General features: G+C 40.8%; 1 protein-coding gene across 1 annotated transcript in view; it reads right to left on the bottom strand.

The window, feature by feature from the left end:
* The window catches only part of LOC107103281 (cadherin EGF LAG seven-pass G-type receptor 3-like), a gene marked incomplete at its 3' end in the record, with an annotated part of 36,762 nt that extends 18,748 nt beyond the window's left edge, over nt 1–18,014 (bottom strand). The window contains exon 1 of the mRNA XM_015402922.1: nt 12,265–18,014. Within this exon, the coding sequence (XP_015258408.1) occupies nt 12,265–17,668 (5,404 nt within the window). The remainder of the gene's footprint in view (nt 1–12,264) is intronic.
* Nucleotides 18,015–19,869: the final 1,855 nt, after the last annotated feature.

A 19,869-nucleotide genomic window follows, 5' to 3' on the forward strand; every position in this document is an offset into this window, starting at 1 on the left:
CGCCGTCTTAAAGCGTTGTTGCCTCATAGGGGAAAAATCATTTCCCTTCTAAAGAGTGTGAAAGTGTGAGCTGTCAAAGGTAACAAAAAAAAACAACACTTTAGTGAAGGCGTGGCTGCAGAGAGTGAGACAGACCATACATAAAGCCTGTACAATAGCAACAATTAAAGTGCATTATGCATCATTACAAGTCCACCCAGGCACTGGCCTGACAGCAGATTTGTGTGCTCTGTTTCTTTTCTCCCTCAGAGATCTATAGTCTAATTATGTGCACACTTATGATAAGGAGAATTAAAAAAGAAACATAATGCAGCAGCCTACACACTAAATACAGTAATGGTAAGAACCATTATTATATCATACAAGAAAAAGGAACAAACCCAAATTGTTAAACCTAACATCACTGAACAATCTCAGGTTTTTAGTCATTCAAATGAATCCTGATGTTCATTGTTCCAAACACATCTGCAGTGACCTCTCCACTGATCCCTTATAGCACTGAGTAGCAGCTGTTTGTAGATGCAAACAGATTGCCCTTCTCATACCTGCACCTGCTTCTGTTGGCACGACAACCTCTAAAATGTGGCATTTCTATTCAGGTTCACTTTCAATTACAGCTTAAACTTTTCGGGAATGTCCTACAATCAGCTGGAAAGGGACACTATTGATGATTTTTACCTGAAAGAATTACACATAGAATGCCTAAAGGCAAACATACAGTACACTGTACGATATTTTCAATCATTGTACTCAGCTACAGCTCAAAATGTGCGACGAATCCAAAGGGTTTTAAAGTTCACAGATCACGATGTATGTTCTTACACTGTATGTTCTTGCACTGACTCTGATTTGATCGAACTGCTCACACTGTACGTCCAGAGACCACATATCGGACTCAGCTCAGAGATGGCTCTAGTTGGACTCGTCAACCTTGAAGAAGCAGAAGAACTCCCTTTGCACATTCGCAGTGCACAAAGTTCAGATAAATTGGCTCGTAGATGCTCCAAGCCATGCTTCAACAGCAGGATTTGCCCAGGAACACCTTACAAGGGCTGTTTGATTTTTCTCCTCACCTTACAATTCCTGATCGTGAGGTGGTCAAAAGAGGCTAATCACCCCTCTTTACCCCCTGTATACTACACGACACAGGACGCACAATGAGGCCGAAACTCAGTCCAACCCAGAATATTCTCGCACGACTGGAGAACCGGCCCTGAATGGGCAAAATCTCGTACAGTGTATCACTGCCTTAATTAGACAGGCTGTATTTTAGTGGGCTTATTCTTGTCAGAGATTGTTAAATTAATGTAGATCTGGACTTCAACTAGGCCACTGTAAGAGATGGAAAATGTAAAAAAATTTATTACAGCTGTTAAGGCCATAAACTTGAGTTATACGTTCTATGTTGTTTTCTTTTTTGAATCCGTATTGTAAATAAAGATTGTAAAGAACAAAAAATACACACATGTTTTTTAGTTTCATAAAAATTCCGCCTACTAGTGGTGTGGAAGGTATAATACTGATTCTCCTGATGGCATTTAAAACTCTGTAATGTAGAAAAGGATAGAGTTTTAAAAGGACCTGTCATGTGCTCAGGGCCTAATCCTGTCAGCAATAGCATCGCTTCACTGATTTTCATTATTGCTTTGAATGGAAGGCCATGGGGGAGATGCTGACACACATTTTATGCATTTTGTGCTCCTTGCGAAATCTGCACCATGGCTTCTTTGAAATGTGATGCTCGTTCTAGTGATGCTTGTCGATAAATATACAGCCAGAGGTTCTGAAGAGACGCGATTTAAAACTGATTTGCATCACTCCAAACTTTCAACAGGGTAACGTTACACATAGTGCCTTTGATTTAGATGTAGTTTCAGTTGCTGTTGATTTTATGAAGCTGTAAGGATTTATTTAGCACAACATGAGTACTAAAAATGTTTACTATGCAGCCAAACATTCATCAATAGCAATGAAAAAATCAAGAAGCAAGACTAAAAAAAGCCTAAAGGTAAAAACAATATAGTCTCTGGCTCCCTATATTACAAATTGGAAAAATAAAACATTTAAATGTCTTAGATTTACAAGAAAACAAACAACAAAGAAAGACTTCAATTTAGAAAAAAATCTTAAAATTGGAATCTTGGTTCCTTTCCCACTGCTGTAGTCTTGTTTTAATAAAATGAAATAGTGAGATCATAAGCATAACGTTGAGATTACAAACAGTGGCAGTTGTGTGACAATAGTCCATCATCTCTGCTGTGTGATACAACTTCCCTTTTACTCTATGATTTAGGATCACCTCATTTGAAACTGGCTTTAAATGCAAACCGACAAAATTGCTGCTTATTTACTCAGGGATTCCCAATTTATACTCAATACTCTTCTCTTTAGCAAACCCTTTGACTGTATGCATCTGTTTTTATCTTTTTAGACTTTTCTTGTCTAAAATTGACCTTTCCTGGCAATTTAAAACTTTTTCATCCATGTGATTGAAAGACTGCTAATGAGAAACAAACAGGAGATAAATGTCAGGATAGAGAAGCAGAGGACAGACCATCAGAACCTTTCCTAGAGTTTAATCTATTAAAAAGCTGCAGTCAATTAGAGCACATTTAACTCTCCCTGCTAGACAATGATTTATGTGAAACAGATGAGTTCACTTCATCATCAGAGTCTTACTCCAAACTCAAGCTTTTTTCTCTTAAGCTATAAGCATGTCTCCAGGATAAAAAAGGTGATAATTAGCCCATATGTAGAGATGCTTTTTCTTGTGTCAGACTAAAAAAGGTGTGAGGACTGGAACAGTTTTCAGTAGCAGAGGTTCCGCTGCAAAGCTCTCAGCAGGGAGCATGGATTTGTTACGCTTGAACTCTATGGAAATGATCCCTGTCAGAATATTCATCCATTCCAAGCCTGGATACATCACCACAGCATGTCCCCTGCAGGATAATACTGCTGAATATATCACAAATTTCCAGGAATCATTCTGTCACTCAAAATACATTGGTTTTCTGCACAGGGCAGCTCTATAGAAGACAATGACTACAGCGTAGGGAGCAAACCCAGACCGGTTGGGAAAAAACATATTTTTATTACATATTTCAAATGAACAGATAACCCAGTTTGCTTTTAGTGCCAGTGCAATGTCAAACAATTACCGTACACATATGATGGTTTTAAACATACATGACCAAAAACGACTGTATCTTTGGCCTGCAGCTGGATAAATGGCAAGCCATGAAATTAGATTAGTGTTTCTATAGACTAATCCTGTATTCTGTGTCAGAAACAGTCCTACACGTTTCTAAAACATAATTTTGAAGCAGAGGAGTGTGTCGGCTTTTGTGGCACCGCAGTGAAAGCAAAAAGCCTAAAAAAAATGCTAAAGATGTAAAAAAAAAAAATAAAGTTCAGGTCAGTGTTTGGTATGGCACCTTTATGCACAGAAATATATGAAGGGGTATTATTGGTATTATGGCTAATTGGGAAAAATAAGTAATAGTTGAGTGTTTTTTTTTGTTGTTGTTTTTTTTTTATACGTTTCTCTTTACCATCAGGGAATATAGTTTAAATACTGAGAATAAAATTGTATCTAAAAATATAATTAAAGGTCTGACAATACAAGCAAAAATGTTATCTTGTCCTCCAGTTGCTGTGATTGAAAGTGATTCCACTATTGAAATATAATAGATCAGTAAAGGCCTTAGATGAGCAACAGAAAATGACTTATTTGATTATCAATGACATCAGCTTGAGGGGAAAAAGAAAGAATAGTGTAAATGGACGTTATCGTGTTATTGACCACTCAGAGCTCTTTACGGTAAAAGCTACATCCACCCAGCTGAGCAATTTATCCTATGTATAATGCTCCTTGGCTTTTATACCCACTTTGATCCATCACGAGGAAACACATTCAGTGTTTTGCCCAAAGCAGTTTACCATGCGGACTGGTGAAGCTAGAGATCAGTCTGGTGACATATTGATTGGTGAACAACCTGTTTACTCTCAGGAGCCACAACCAGAACCGGAAATCCTACAGCCTTATCTTATTTTCCTTGTTTAGAAAAAGAAAATCATATACATGGGCTTAATCCAGAATAAAAGCATATTCACTAAGGACCTGACCCCTCTAAGCTGACCCACATTCCACAAGAACCATCAGAGTGCTCACCCAGAAGATAGTGCTTAACTACGATGCATTGACCTATATGTATTGTAAGGGAATTTATTGTGCACTGATCTCTATACAGGCATGCATTAATGTACTATATAACTTACTGTTGCTTCTAAGCAGCATCTGAGATTTAAAAATAAAACTGGTGAACAGCAAGAGGAGGCATTTAAACCCAAGACAGGCTGAAAATAAAGCTGCATAATCAGTTTTTCCAATAAGGTTCACAGAAGGTAAGGTCTGCCGCACATCCTGCAGCTTCATGTTTCAAATCTGGGCCGAGAAGTCAATCTAAGAGATTAAATATCCACATAATAAAACATCTGAAACACTGATCCACACACAGCTTCTTAGGGTAATGAAGCTTGTTTAAATTTACTATTACAACAAGGTCACAGAGTGGCCTGGCCGTGCACCCGAGTCTGCAGCCTGATGGAAATAATTTGAAGAAAACAGGAGCATATGGCTCTGTGCACTGGTATGTGTTTGAAATGTGATGGGTTTGCTGTTAGGGTCTGAGCACTTTGGGAAGAAAACACAATGATAAATTTCATATACATCTTACCTCTTTTTGTTTATTTTTTGTCTAGCACAAAATTTGTTTGTATTTTAGGTCATTTTACCAACTTGAGTTGTGTTGTAACCAACAAGTTGAACTTAATACTTATAATGTATTGCTTAAGTAAAATAAAAAATCGCTTGACAAATTTTTATATACAACATGAGAACCAAGAATAGCTATAAGGAGTTAAATTAATAATTTTTATTAATTTGTCCAGATGTGTTATGTAAAACTAGTTTATATGAATATTAAAAAGAAGAAGGAAAATGACATCAATTAAAGAAATGAAAATGTAAACAGTTCCTGGCCAGTTAGATTTTTTTTCCAATATTCCCTATTTTAATTACTGTTTTATTATGTTAGGAACAAAAATTTTGTATTTTACTGAGCTAGATGCCACATGAGTGTTTTCAAATTTAAAACATCGATGCCATGCATTATCAGTTCAGTCACGTTTTCTCTAACACTCTTAAAATAAAATCTAATGCTATTAAATTTGTTCAGAAACCATCTGTTCTGTCATCAGAATAACACTGCATGTAATCTTAAAGCAAATTGGACGGTAAAGATTTAAATCTCTCCAAGATGTTCAAGTTATCACAGAGAAATGGAAAATGTACAGTATGACACAGCACCAAGCCAGCCAGGATGTATTCATCCACCCAGGACAGCAAGGACCGTATTACTCCTGTGCAGATGCAGCTCAGGGGACTATGGTAACTTTGGAGGAACTAAATAGAGCCGTAGCTCTGGTAGAAGAATCTGTTCATACAGAAATCTATACTGCCCTCCACAGATCATATCTTAATGGGACAGTCACCAGAGAAGGCTTTCACATCAAGTGAAACCAAGATTTAACTGCTCTACATCCTGTGTTTTAGAAAACATGCACATCAATCTGAACACATCAGCTCCACTATGAAACAAGGTGGGAGCAGTATCATGCTTAGAGGATCTTCCTCTTGATTATAGATGGAGCTAAATACATGACAATAGGGGAAGATAACCTGTTATAGGTAAAAATTAAAACTGAAGTGGTGGTTCACCTTCTAGCAGGAAAACAGTCTTCAACAAGCAGCAAAACTATGATAACATGTCAGTTCTCAAGGGCTGGTGCTCTCCTTTAGCACACCTGAACCAATAAAAACCTGCTGTAACACTGATATTAAGCCATCCATGGAAATTGGTTCTGTTGAAGCATGGACAAATCAAAAACATGCAGGACTCTGGCCAATGAGGACTGGAGTCAGACACCCCTGATTTAGATCAAAGCATATTTATGTGTTAGAATGGTCTAAAAACAGTCTGAAGCTAAAAATATAAACACAACACACATATTTCAATTTTGAAAAGGTGTTAAAAAAGATTTCCACAGCTTTGCCACTTTGTGTTGCTAAATTAAATGAGACACAATGAGTTTTATTGTTGTAATGTGACAAAACCGACAGTATTGGGAAACCCCTGCATCTTAACATGAGTGAGTGGAACATTTGGTTGGGGCTCCAGAGGATAACTCTTAAATTATTTATTTTTTCCATCATCTGGCCCTCAAAAGCATCCCATCTGTAATGGACATTAAACCTAGAGAGAGTGCTGCACAAATTTATCTTAACCATTTAGTTCTTCTGTGTGAAGGAAATGATGACATTAATAGAGGGGTTATCAAATAACGTAACTGAGTCAATTTGCACAAAATCAACATAACCCTCAAACTGAGGTAGCTAAATGGTTCCAGGCAGACATTTAATATCCCATTACCTCTGTGTTTTAATGTCTTGTTTGAGACAAAGCCTGAGTGAAAAACTCTCTCTGAGATGGTAACGCCACACCCACTTTGCCTTAACCTTCATTCACCCAGAGATGTCTACTTACTTGCAACCTTCCTCTTCCAGCAAAGCTCTGTTCTACATTCAGACTGTCACAACTGGGAGTTTGCCAGCACAACCAACCACAGACTCTGCTACTGGCCACTAGAGCTGGGGAGGGTTACTTTGCTCAAGGGCACCTTGAGTATCTGCTTTTTGGGGCGCCAAGTATTCTCATTACAGCCTAAACAGCAGCTGGCCCCAAAGCCAGCTCCCCGTATTTGTTTGTATGTGTATAAATTGTCGCTTTTTGCACAACAGACACAAGGATTCCCCTCAGAATCAATCGTTGGACACAAACGGTCACAAAAAGAACAAAAAGGGGAGATTTAGAGCAGGAAAGTGGACAAACAAGACAAGCAAAGAGAGAAACAGAGGGAGGGAAGCTCAAAGGGGAGTACTTGAGAATGCAAGAAGCGCAAAAAGGAAAGAGAGCAGTCCCAACACTCTGGTATGTGCAGATATTATTCATGGAGAAGACATGAATGCACCCTCAAGTGCAATCCAGAGCCACCTGAGAATACACAAACTCAGGCGATGCACAAAAACATATACACACATAAAAATCTATCTGCTACAGAAATACACTGTTCAGAAACTCACAAAAAAGCATGCCAATATCTCCAAATAAGTACAAACATAAAACCACGCAGCATAAACACAAATACACACTGAGGGAGGAAATACTGTAAGCAGAGAAATGTGTGAGAATGTGTAGAAACAGTCTGCAAGAGTTACTGTATGAGAGGATTACGGGCAGAGGCAGAGTGCAAGAATAATCAAAGGAAATATGGACCAAAGAGGCAAAAAGTGAGAAACGAAGAGAAATGTGCCTTAGTTGTTTTCCATTTAAACTTTTAAAATGCAGTGATGCAATTCTTTCATTTAATTTTCTGATATCTAAAATCCTGATAAAACAACTTCTGAGAATCTAAAAAACTAAAATGACTGATGTGTATGATGCAGGAGAACGATGGTGTGCTGGTAATTTACAGACTAACAGAACAACAACTTTAATTAAGCATAGAAATTAAATGAAACAAGGAATGATGATGCAGAAAGGTTGAACGACTTCTGAAGATTTACGGGACGGATTGTTACTACCATCAATGTTCTTCAAAGCCAAAGTGCTACCCAGTGAAACAAGATCGATCACAAAGAAACAGGGTTTTTCAAACATCATGTCTTGTACTTTTTTTTCTTTAAAAAACGGAAAGGATTTGAAATGTGCTTAATTTCCACATCGTTTTGCGTTCGTAAAATGAGCTCTCCTTTGTTTGCAGTGTTTTTCATAAAACCAAATTCTAGTCAGGGCCGAATTTTTGCACTTTGGTGTAAAAAGATTCCAAGGTAGAATGTAAAACATCTTTCAGAAGTTGGATATAATGTAGAAAAGTAAGGCGATAGGGAGAAAAATGCATGTAAAATGTGAAAAAAAAAGGGAGAAATAAAACGGTTAAAAGATAGAGGTTCAGGTCTTTAACTGTGATGACAGATAAAAAATGGGGAGGAAGTGAGTGGTGGGCGGGGAGACGACATGAAGTAACAGATAACACAAAGCAAACAATGAAAGTGACAGCTTTGCTCCAACTCTGACTCTGGCTGACTGTTGTTTCATTATAATCTCATAACTGTCACATCCTGGAGGGACAGAGAAGGAGAGGAGTAAAAGAAAGGGTGACAGAGGAAGGGGAAATTTAGGATCTACATGTGGCTCATCTAAATGGGATTCAAACCAAAGGAGGCAAATAGAGACAAAGGTTTACAAAAAAATAACTAAAAGTATCTCATACAGATTTTATAAAATATCAAGATGCTTGATTACGCCTCTAAAAATGTGCAAGAACGTGAAATAAATTTACTATCTTGCAGTGGCATAATATTAGAGAGAAAAGATTTAAAAAATAAACCTTTTTTTACCTATTTTATTTACTTGAACAGAAAAAATAGATTAATGATTGTTTATATACTAAAAACAAATGTGGCCATAAAATAGTAATGGAGAACAGGACCATCAACAAGCCGGAAACTGGAATGACATCACCTCAGGAATTACATCACTCCCACTTTCCAGTTACAAGGTATACCAAATGCTCTAACAGAGAGCAATGTTGTTTAGAGCCTGGCCAAAAGGTGCATTGAGCAGGATGGTCGAGGTTACTGCCAGGGAGGTGCAGAAAAGAGTTGCATCTTGAGTGTACAAAATCAAGGCCTGAACACACTGGTTGCATACGAATTTTTAATTTCCCATGAGTTTTTTTTTTCCATGTCACACAGATGCGTCTGTGGCACCCAAATTTCCCACATTTGCCCCAGACAGATTATGAAAGGTTCTATAAAGCAAAGTCAGATTTAACGAGTCTGTGCAGCATCTCTCAAACCAGAACAGATAGAGAATGATTATATGCTACGCTTACATTAAAAACATAATGAGATCTACATCTAAAGAAAAGGAAAACACAGCAATAAACGTCATGGTACGGTTTATATGCTGACTGAGGCAGTGAGAGGTGATTCTCAGAGAGAGATCTGGAAACTTTATCAAAGTTTTTCATTATTTTTGCATGACTCTGTCCTGCTTACTATATACGTGATGTACGACTCCCAAACTGATTATTTTGCAGATGCGATAAACAGATTTTATTTTGTATTTTCCACCAAATTTACTTTGTAACCGAGTCTCCCTGTCAGACCATAAAATTGCCGCTGAATTCCTGCTAGTCTGACTAAAATAAACCTGGGGTCCATCTGAGTCGGACCTACGCAAGACACCTTGCGTAACATCATGACGGGTGTGATCATCCCCACTGACTTTCGATGATTGCTAAAGTCACTACCTCGTCCTTCATGATTTTCTGTTGGGTCGGATGCAAAATTGGATTCGGTGTGTTCTGGCCTTAAGACATGGAGTTAGCCCAGGTATACTAGAAGAATATGCTTTAGTTAGATTTTTGGGAACAAGTATTTGTCATGTTATAAAACAATGGTAGCCCCTAATGACTGGAAAATCTTGTGCTGAAGGGTCTGTGGCATCCTCTGATTTTTATGTTTTTCTCATCCAACGTCCCAAAAATTTGTTTATCTGTCATCAGAAACTATTGTAAACTGAGTTTTCCTACGTTTTTAGCTTGTGTCCCATAAAGCAACCTGACCTGTGACTCCAGCTGGTGACATAGTTGAGTCACTTACCAAGAAATTTCAATCGGTACAATGACAGAACACACTTAACCAACAGCTAATGTATTTCTATCCTTATCTATTTATAAGTATTGTCTTGCTTTTCTCCTCACATTTCTAGAAAATATCTGCTGAAATCCTAGCAAAACGTCAAGGCAGCAAACACTGCTGTTTTCGGTTGTCCAAAAAAAGCTCCCACTAGTAATTTTATAAAACAAAACTGTTTCTAAATGGAACATTTTTTTAAGGCTTTTTTAAACCAATCTTTACCTGAAGCGGCAACAAATTTGTCCACACCTGTGTTTCATCTGCGCTCTGCTTCACAGTCTTTTGTTATGTAGATATAAAATTATAGGCTTTGACAAAAACAGTGTATCTTTATCTGTTCCTGTTCTTACTCGCTCTACTCACCTCATTTACACACTCTTCTAAAACACACACTTCTTTATTGAAACAACTCTTTATGTTCTCATCCATTCTGCCACTGTCACTGGCACTCACGTAATGATCATTCAAACTCATTTATCATTCTCTCCCATTCTGATCACTAATTTATTCCCCTTCACAATGCTTTTCCTACTTTCTCACTTAATCAAACACTTTTTTCCCCTTGTTTAGTCATGCAAAGTGACACCAAAATGAATATTTATTAGCCAATATCGCCACATGTGAAGCTGCTATTAAAGAAAAACTGTGTTAATAGGATAGCAGGTCAAACACATTCCCAAGCAACCTCTCCTCCACTGAACACTAACAGAACAATAATCAGATCTTCAGAGCAGGAATGTTGCACTCATTTCCTTTTCTGGAGCTTATTTGGTCTTTAGGCTTTGATGTCTGACAGCAGAGGGGCCTGTAAAGCATTAAGGTAGCTGTGTGTTGATGCTAAACCCAACACATGCAAAAGAAAGCTTCTTTAAAGGCACTTTAAGAAAGAAAGCTTTGATTTAAAAAAAAAAAAAGGTCCTGTGTGGTGTCGATAGCATTTAATCAGCTTAAAACATAAATTCTGTTTTATTTTCAGTGCATGAAAAGATGGCTGTTCTACAAATCAGTGAAGTCATTAAGGCTACTGATCTCAAAAGGCTTTCTAAACTGTATCGCTCTACATTAAAATGGTTAATCAGAGATAACATTTCAGTCAGTATCTCAGTAGAATAAAAACAGTTGATTCTATGAAATAAAAGGAAAATTCTTGCTTCTAAATAGAGTTCCCTTAATCACATAAAACAGTTGTGGGAATTTGGGCTGTATTTTGCTCAGATCCTGTCAATCAATTATGTTTGCAGAGCAGTGAAATTGATCACCCCCACAGCCCCATTTATTTCACCAAAGAAATTGGAACTACGTGTCCAAAATAAAAAACATTATTAACCACACAAATGAGTGTGTAAATATGATTCCATATTCAAAATGTACAGCAGCTATAATCTGAGATCCCACACATTTGCAATATTTTCAAAATTTGCTCGCAGAACAAAAACCTCATCATGCTTCACACAGATTAACTGTCTTTCCACAAATAATAACAAGCATAATTCTTAATTCAATGCAAAACATTCATTTCATTATTGGTAAACATTCAGCTTCAGTTAACCAAATCGAAGAAAACAAAGTAGCTTCCATTAACATAAGTATAAAAGTAGTAAGGTACTCCATATACAACCCCCTTCACCATTGTAGCATTCCTGATAAAAGATTGTCAAAAAGGCTGACAATTAAATATTGTTTTTGGTAACTCTTGCCAACCTTCCGAAACTACTGTGCTAAAATCAATGTGTGTCCTTTTCCAGCCTTTTTGTCTCATTTATCATAATTTTAAATTCTCAATGCTGAAGTATATATGTATATCAGCAAGTTCAGTTGTTGTTGTTTTTTTGTATTAAACATTGTAAAACATTGAAAAATAAATAAGAATATGTCTTGCTGGACTTCTTTCCCTTTCCAATTTCCGTATTTCTCTATTAGCCAGACAAATAAAGTTGTTTCAAAATCAAAAAAATCGCACAAAATCTGACCAGTTTAGGTTCAAATTAAAACTTTGTGTTAAGAAGTATTAGCGAGACTTATTTGAGAAGAAATAAACTTATCAAACACATAATTTCTTTCCATTTCTGAATGAATGTAGTCATGCTAATGGTTTAATTTTTGTAAGAGATTTTTCCACCGCAATAAAATATACATTTAATTAACGTAAAATTACTCTGTTTTAATGTTCCTGGTACCTTGCATGTGGGTCAACAAAACCCACATCCACTTTCCATTACGTTTTAGAAATGCCACCACATGTTTTTTTTAAATCCAATTTCTTCAAGAGAAAGCCTTGAAGAAAACTCTCATTCTCCAGCTTCAGCATCTATCTTTTAACTGCGGTGCTTCACACCTTTTTTTTTCTCACTGGATAAAGCTGTGGGGGAATCTAAATAACACACACACACACACAGAGTCCATTCCATATTTTCACACATTTTCCCGTCATGCTCTCTTACCTGTGACAGTGATCAGCATGGGAGCAACCAGGGGCCTGTTGTTATCCAGTTTTCGGCTCAGTCGGATCTCTCCGCTGGTGTGATTCAGAAGCAGAAGGTGAAGCTCATTGCCTCTGTCAATGGTGTAGTACAGCCTGTCGGACACATCAGGGTCATGGGCCGGTACCCTGCCAATCACCCCGCTGGGAAAACTATTGGACCGGTTGGACACAAAGTTGTTGAAAATTATTTGAAAGTCCTGTAGGGTTGGCCGGTTGTCATTCTGGTCCACCAAGCGGATTCTGACGGTAGCCCTGCTAACTAGAGGTGCTGATGTGGCTTGGACTACAATTACGTACTCATTTCGAGCCTCATAGTCAAGATCAATGAGGGAGGTAAGTTCTCCTGAAAAAATGTCCATTTGAAAGATCTCAGGGATATTGCCCTCAACAATTTGGTACATGATCTGCGCATTGGAACCCTCATCAGGGTCAGTGGCGGTGATCTGGGCTACCACAGATCCAACAGCACTGTTTTCCTTAACCAAAACTTCAAAGTCATCAGCAGGGAAGACAGGAGCATTGTCATTTACATCAAGAACTGTCACCTGGATGTGGACAGGGGTTCGTTGAGGGGGCACCCCACGATCTACTGCATAGGCTGTAAGCTCATAGAATGGAACACTCTCTCGATCCAAACGGCGAAAAGTTCGTACGATGCCAGATGTGGGTTCGATGGTGAAATCTCCGTCTCCATCCTCACCATTTTGGAAAGTGTACTGAACACGGCCATTAGCATGTGCATCACGGTCAGTGGCCGAGACCTGTAATACGCTGGTGAAGGGAGGAGCATCTTCAGTCACTGTCCCTTGATATCTAGGGCTGTGGAACTGTGGTGCATTGTCATTTACATCATTCACATTCACCTCAACATATGTTGTGTCTGATTTCTGTGGTATACCATTGTCTTTTGCTGTTATAGCTAAAGTGTAGGTCATTTGGTCCTCATAATCAAGCTCTGCCTGAAGTGTAATTGCTCCTGTGGCTGGATCAATGCGGAATTGGGGGATGTTGTCTTCAAGAAAGTATGTTATCCGAGCATTTTCTCCAACATCATCATCTGTGGCGCTAATGACAACCACTGTGCTTCCTGGTGGCCTGTCTTCATTTACACTAACAGAATAATGGGCGCTCTGAAAAACAGGTCGATGAGTGTTGGCATCAGTAATGTTTATGTGCACCTGGCAGGTGTCATAGAGGGTGCGGTCTGATGCAGTTACCGTTAGAACATAACGCCGCTCCTGCTTATAATCAAGTGGAAGAGCTAAGGAGAGAAGCCCTCCTCCTGATGCTGTACTGATAGCGAAGCGGTTTCTGGTGTTTCCCCCTGTAATTTGATAGGTCACTGCACTGTTTACATCTCTATCCACAGCCGTAACAAGAACTACAGTAGTACCAACGGCTGCATCCTCATTCAGGCGGGCATAGTACTCCTTTTGGAGAAACTCAGGGCGATTGTCATTAACATCCTTGACTGTGATGGTGACACTTGATGTAGCAGAAAGAGGTGGCATGCCATAATCTCTGGCTTCCACACCAAAGACGTAGTGTTCCACAGATTCCCTGTCAAGCATTGAGCTGACAGTGATCCAGCCTGTTGCAGAGTTGATAACAAAGGGTGTGTCAGAGCCAGTCCCTGTCAGCCTGTACTCCAGCCTGGCATTATCACCTGAATCTGTATCTATAGCCTGAACATGTAGGATTGAACTACCAACTGGGGCGCTCTCAAGTACAGAGGTTTGAAATGGTGTGGATACAAAGATAGGAGGGTTATCATTGACATCAGTAACCTGAACACTGACAATTCCAGTATTATTAGAGAGAGGTGGTCGGCCATTGTCCTGGGCACGAACACGAAGTGTATACTCCCGCTCAGACTCATAGTCCAGAGGTGCTACCACCTGAATTTCACCTGTTACACTATCAATGGAAAACTGTCCACGGCTGTTACCACTGATAATGTTATAGTGAACAGCAGCATTGCTATCCTTATCTCTGTCTGTGGCACTCACACGCAGGATCTCTGAGTGAGGCCGAACATCCTCTTTCACTGCCACCACATATCGCTTTTCACTGAACTGTGGAACATTGTCATTTTCATCCAGTACGGTTATGAAAACCTTGACAGTGGAAAAGCGTGGACCTGGATCCTTCCCCTGGTCACTTGCTTCTACCTGAAGTGTGTAATCTTCATTTGTTTCTCTGTCCACAGATCCACGGGTTGTAATGAGTCCTGAACGTGGGTCAATCTCGAAGGCAGCTCGTGCTATTGCAGCAGATTCACCGATAAACCGGTAACGGATATTTGCATTGGATGGAGAGTCTGAGTCTGTGGCTCTCAATTGTAAAATTGGATAACCTTCTTCCACATTCTCCCTTATTGTCTCTCTGTATTCTGACTGCTCAAATATAGGAGAATGATCATTGCGGTCTGAAACTGAAATGGCTACCATTGTGGTTCCAGAGAGCCGAGGGGATCCATGATCAGTTGCTGTGACCCGAAAATAATGCAGATCCATATGTTCTCTGTCCAAAATCTGAGTGCTAGTGATAAGGCCTGTGTCTGGGTGGATGTGAAAGAAGTCAGATGATCGACTATTCATCAGTGGGCCCATTGAGTAGCTCACCCTACCGGCATCTCCTGCATCAGGGTCTGTGGCTGACATTATTATGACAGAGGTACCTGGCGGCTGGTTCTCTGCCACCTGTACTTGGTAGTTATACAGAGAGAAATGAGGGTGTCTATTGGCTGCACGTCTGGAACGAGACCATGGCATCAAAATCCTCCTCGCCTGTTCTCCCTGAGAGGTATCATCATCTTCCACTATTATCAGGCGTTCCAGGCTCCTCTCTCCCCTTGAAGTGTGTCTTTTCTCTGACTCAACCTCACCCCCCTCACTTTCCTGATGGCTTTCATCTGCTTGGCTTTCTCTCTTCCCTCTATTGCGATCAAACTGTGTGATGGTTGAGGTGCTGCTGCCCCTATTCTGACCCATCCCTCCCTTTTCCTCTTTTTCTTTCTGGCTAGCCTTTGTTAATCTTTTTACCCCCTCTTTCTCCCACTCCTCCTCTTCAGCACGTGGTTCCCTTCCACCCATCGGACGTGTGTCGCCCTCCCCCACCTGTAATTTTCCTCCCCAAGCAGCAGCAGCCACAGCAGCAGACCCCTCCAAGCCTTCTCCCTCCTTTTCAGAACCCCTCTGCCTTTCTTCTCCAGTCCCCATCTGTGGCTTGTGTGACTGTCTGACACCTCCGTGCTCTAATGGCTCTTGATTACTGGATTTTAATTGCATAAGTGTGCCTCCACCTTGCTCAGTGACAGAGCAGTCACTAGAAAAGCTTTCAACACACCCGAGATCTGCTTGTTGCATGTCCCTGTGCCAAGATGATTTTTCCAAATCAGACTGATGACCAAACCCTTTACTCTTGCTGGTCTCTTTCTTTTCATTGTTGTTATTGCTGTTAGTGTTATATCTGCTCCACAAAAATGCATGCAAAGCTGTTGGTTCTGAAACCACCCCTTTTGCATTAGCGGAGTCAGGCTGGGGCTTATCCTGCTGTGTGGTCAGATTAATTTGGGAGAAAAATGAGACTGCTGTGTAATTAGGCTCCTTAAGGAAAAATTGGTGATTTTCAGCAACAGAGTAAGTTGTAACTGACACAGCACCAGGAAACTTGGTAGGCAAGAAAAAGCCTGAGTCACTAACAGGCTCAGCCCTTGGAGCTTCTTTAATTTTTGCAACACATACGTGAAGCTTTTCAGCTAATTTTATCCTCTTTGAATTATTATCTGAATCTGTCTGAACAAGCAGCATAATGGCTCTTTTGTTGGATAAAACCTGTCGGCCAAGCATCTCTGTGACACTGTTGAGTGCAAATTGGATGAGAAGATCCATCCGAGCCAGGCCTCCCTTGGGGGCCATAAAGAGAGGAGCCCCCATTTCTTTTCGGACCAAACAGCTAAAGCAATCACCAACAACCTCCCTCCTCTCTCCCTGGGTTTGACTGCTCTGCTGCATGGTTGCAGGCAGTAATTTCCCCCGCGTCACAAACGAAAAAACTAAATCATTATCCAGGTAATTAGACAAGTTAACGTATTTGTTGGCGTGGTCGACCCCTCCTCCTCTGAGATCATTTACATCTCTACCATCACCCCTCCCTTCATCAGTGATTCTGGCATGCTTAGGTTTGGCAATCTCACAGCAAAAAAAGGAATTACGGAGGAAAGCCCCTCTGCACCCAGACACACTTCCATTATCACCCCTCTCTCTGCTGCTGTTTAGATTGGTAACATTGTACCTTCCCGAAGAAGAACAATTATCTGCCCTCCTGTCCACACAAGCTGAGCACCCACGTGAATCCCAAATCCTCTTGTTGCTGCTGTCCTGGTCAACTGGTTGCTGCTTGGTTTTATAAATCCAGCTGTTGCTGCAGGAAATAAAAGCCGATAACTGACTGATGTCTTCCAGTTTTGTTAGTCTGATACAGTCCAAAATGTTGCAAACTAGGTAACCTTGCCTGTTATCATGAGCGTCAGTATGAGGTAAACTGCATCCAGAAATAGGATGATTGCACCAGGAGGGAGCGGCTGGAAAGGAGCCAAGTGAAGGCGTGTTGGCTGGAAGGATGAATTGCTTGTTAGGGATTAGACAGTGGACGTGCCACGGAGCAGAGAGCCTCTTCACCTCGGGAGCCCCTCTGCTCACCTTTCCTCTCCTGTCGCCACTTCCGGGTGAGCTCAGCGGTCCGTGCACAAAGACTCTGTCAGCATCACGTTTGGCGAGGTGTGGCCTCTTCGCCGACCACCGCTTTTGCACGCTTTCTTTAGTCCTTTGTACTGCCTTTTTCTTGCCGTTTTGAGCCGGCAAAGAGGTGAAAGCAGGTGAAGCGGGAGGGGAAACAACGCCCTTTCTCCCCATCCCGCCCCTATCCACACCCTCATGCGCGCCGACGCCATCGGAGTTAAAGATGCTCGTAGTGCAGGAGAGCAAAAGATGAAAAGGTGGTGATAAAGAAGCCCGAGGGTGCTGCAATCCTCTCAGTCTCCTCACATCCACTTGATCTCCTCCCAAAATCCATCCTTTGCGCTGCGCTCCGGTGCATCCCGTGTGTCCCCGCACTACAGTCCACCTGCTCCAGTGGGTGTCCCAGCTCCCCCTCGGTACTCCGCCTGCTTCCCTACACTGATGCTGCTGGCGGTGGTGGTTTACTTCACCGGCGTCTCGATCGCAGAGGGCAGGGGTCCATCTGCTGGGAGCCCCTCCTGTACTCACCGGAGTGAGGGCTAACAAAGGACCGAGGAGAAGCAGGTGGAGCGCCAGAGATGAGAGCAGGAGCGGGGTGAAGCCCGTGATAGGTGCAGCCATTTAGTCTCTTCCTTTCTCCGTATCTCTCCTCTCCCTTCTCCACCTCAGACTATCCTTCACCTTTCTCTCCAGAGTGCGTTTTCACTTCCCCTTCTCCACCTTACTTCTCTGCCCCCTCGTTCCGGTCCGGCTAGGTGGCCAGTTCCTGGACCGCCAGCACCGCCCGACACCTTCCCCCAAGCTCCCCAGGCTCCCCCGTCTCTCTGCCGTCCTGGTGAGTTGGCATCTACCCGCTGTGGTCCGTGGAGCTGGAGGCGTGAGCTTTAGGATCGGCGCGGCGGCGGCGGCAGCATCTCTCCTCATTCACATCCAACATGGCTCACACACTCACGATGACTGGCGGGCTGAATCACACACTATCTCTGAGAGTGTGTGTGTGTGTGTAAGAGAGAGAGAGAGAGAGAGAGAGAGAGGTGGTATGAATGTGCAGCATCCATCCATGCGCACACACCATTACGCGCTCCTCCATCTCTCCTCCCCTCCCCCTTTTGCTTGCATCTCCACCCTCTCTCCTTTTTCTCTTTAAATGCGTGGCCCTGTAAGCAGGGATGTTACACAGCACCCGCGGCGGCCGCTATCCCCACAGCTGGAAGAGGAGGAGGAGGGAAACACATCCACATCCCTCACACAGTCATCACCTTATATGAAGCATGACCCTTACAGATAGCCATAGGCTGGGACTGTAAAGGGCAGCATGAAGAAGAGCTAAACTCACAAATATATCTCAAGATACTGAAGTGATGAGAGGGAATTCCCTGAAATATAAAGAAATTGTAAATCAAAGCAGATATTTTGGGCTGTTTTCTTTTGATTGTTCTCATTTTTATGCTCAGTAAAGGCACACCGTGAGTTCACCACAATTTATATCGGTTTAAATCATGTAGAAATGATGTAATCTGCTTATTATACTCATGACTAAGTCTTCCTCACACAGAGACCTAGGCTCTCAGATTTCCTCTGGGATTCATATATTTCCTGTTGTGTGCCATACGATATCCAGCCAACAGTGCCACAATGTAATGAATCAATAATCATATTTTTTAATCCTCGTAAAATGTCTATTTTAATCTCTAATTCAATTTAAAAAGTGAATTTCATATAGTGCTTTTAAAAAAACAGCACTATATGAAAAGATGCCACAGAATCCTCTATCTTGTTATCTTTCCTCTTATTTTCTGAGGTATGTTCAGTTTTTGCCTTTTTGTGTCATACTTAAGATTACCAAGCACATTATTCTGCAGATAATAAAATGCAAAGGAAACCGAAAAAAAATTAGAATCTTATGAAACATGATTTTATTTCTTTAGGAGAAAAGAATCAAGACACTTCCCAGAAGAAGTTGGAAGTGAAAGATTCAAAACTAAGAGCGATTTTGAAATCCTTGAAAGGTTTGTAAAGTAAATTAAGCAAAATGAAAAAATACACACTGATATATGGCCTAAAACTGTTTCATCCATTTTGTTTATCAACCTACTGGGAAGGACAATGGGCTTAGAAGAGAAAGGAAAGGGAGATTGCTTAGTTGCTCCAATTCCTTTTTTTTAAGACTGAAGCTAACTTCAGATTAATGGATAATTTTAGGTGCTGTCTCTTCCAAAAGCACTGATAAGCTTTATGGAGCTATTGATTTCTTTTTGTAGCATGAATTGGTGCCTACCAGTACTTCCAAAAGTACCAATACGTACTTCAGTGACAATAGTGTCAAAGTGCTTAATTAACCAGATAATTCACCTGGCCTGAATCCTGCACCCTTACAGCTAGTACTTGGGACCAAAAACAAGACCACAAAATAAGCCAAGGCCATTATTGAAATTACCTTCTGCTAAACTTTGGCTGAACCAAAAGGTGATCTTCTACATGCTATGTTGAAGAAGAAGAGTAGATAATGCAAATATTGCATGACCAAGTACTGAGGGGAAATACTCTACAGTATGGGTCTTTAACCCTGATCCTCAAGACTTACTGACCTGCATGCTAGAGATGTTCTTCTGCTCCAGCTCACTTGAATCAAATTAATACTTGATGTCTACTGAGGCCTGATAATAATCCATTTATATAGAGGCAGAGAAATACCCAAAACATGCTGGGCAGTGGATCCTGAGGAACAGGAATGAAGACCCCTTCACTTTATGAACATCATTTTCAGCAGGCCAACATATCTGAATTAAGGCAAGTTTTTAATGGTCTTAAGTCATTTTCTA

The sequence above is a fragment of the Cyprinodon variegatus genome, unplaced genomic scaffold (assembly GCF_000732505.1).
Source record: "Cyprinodon variegatus isolate N-32 unplaced genomic scaffold, C_variegatus-1.0 Scaffold1412, whole genome shotgun sequence".
Classification (NCBI taxonomy): domain Eukaryota; kingdom Metazoa; phylum Chordata; class Actinopteri; order Cyprinodontiformes; family Cyprinodontidae; genus Cyprinodon; species Cyprinodon variegatus.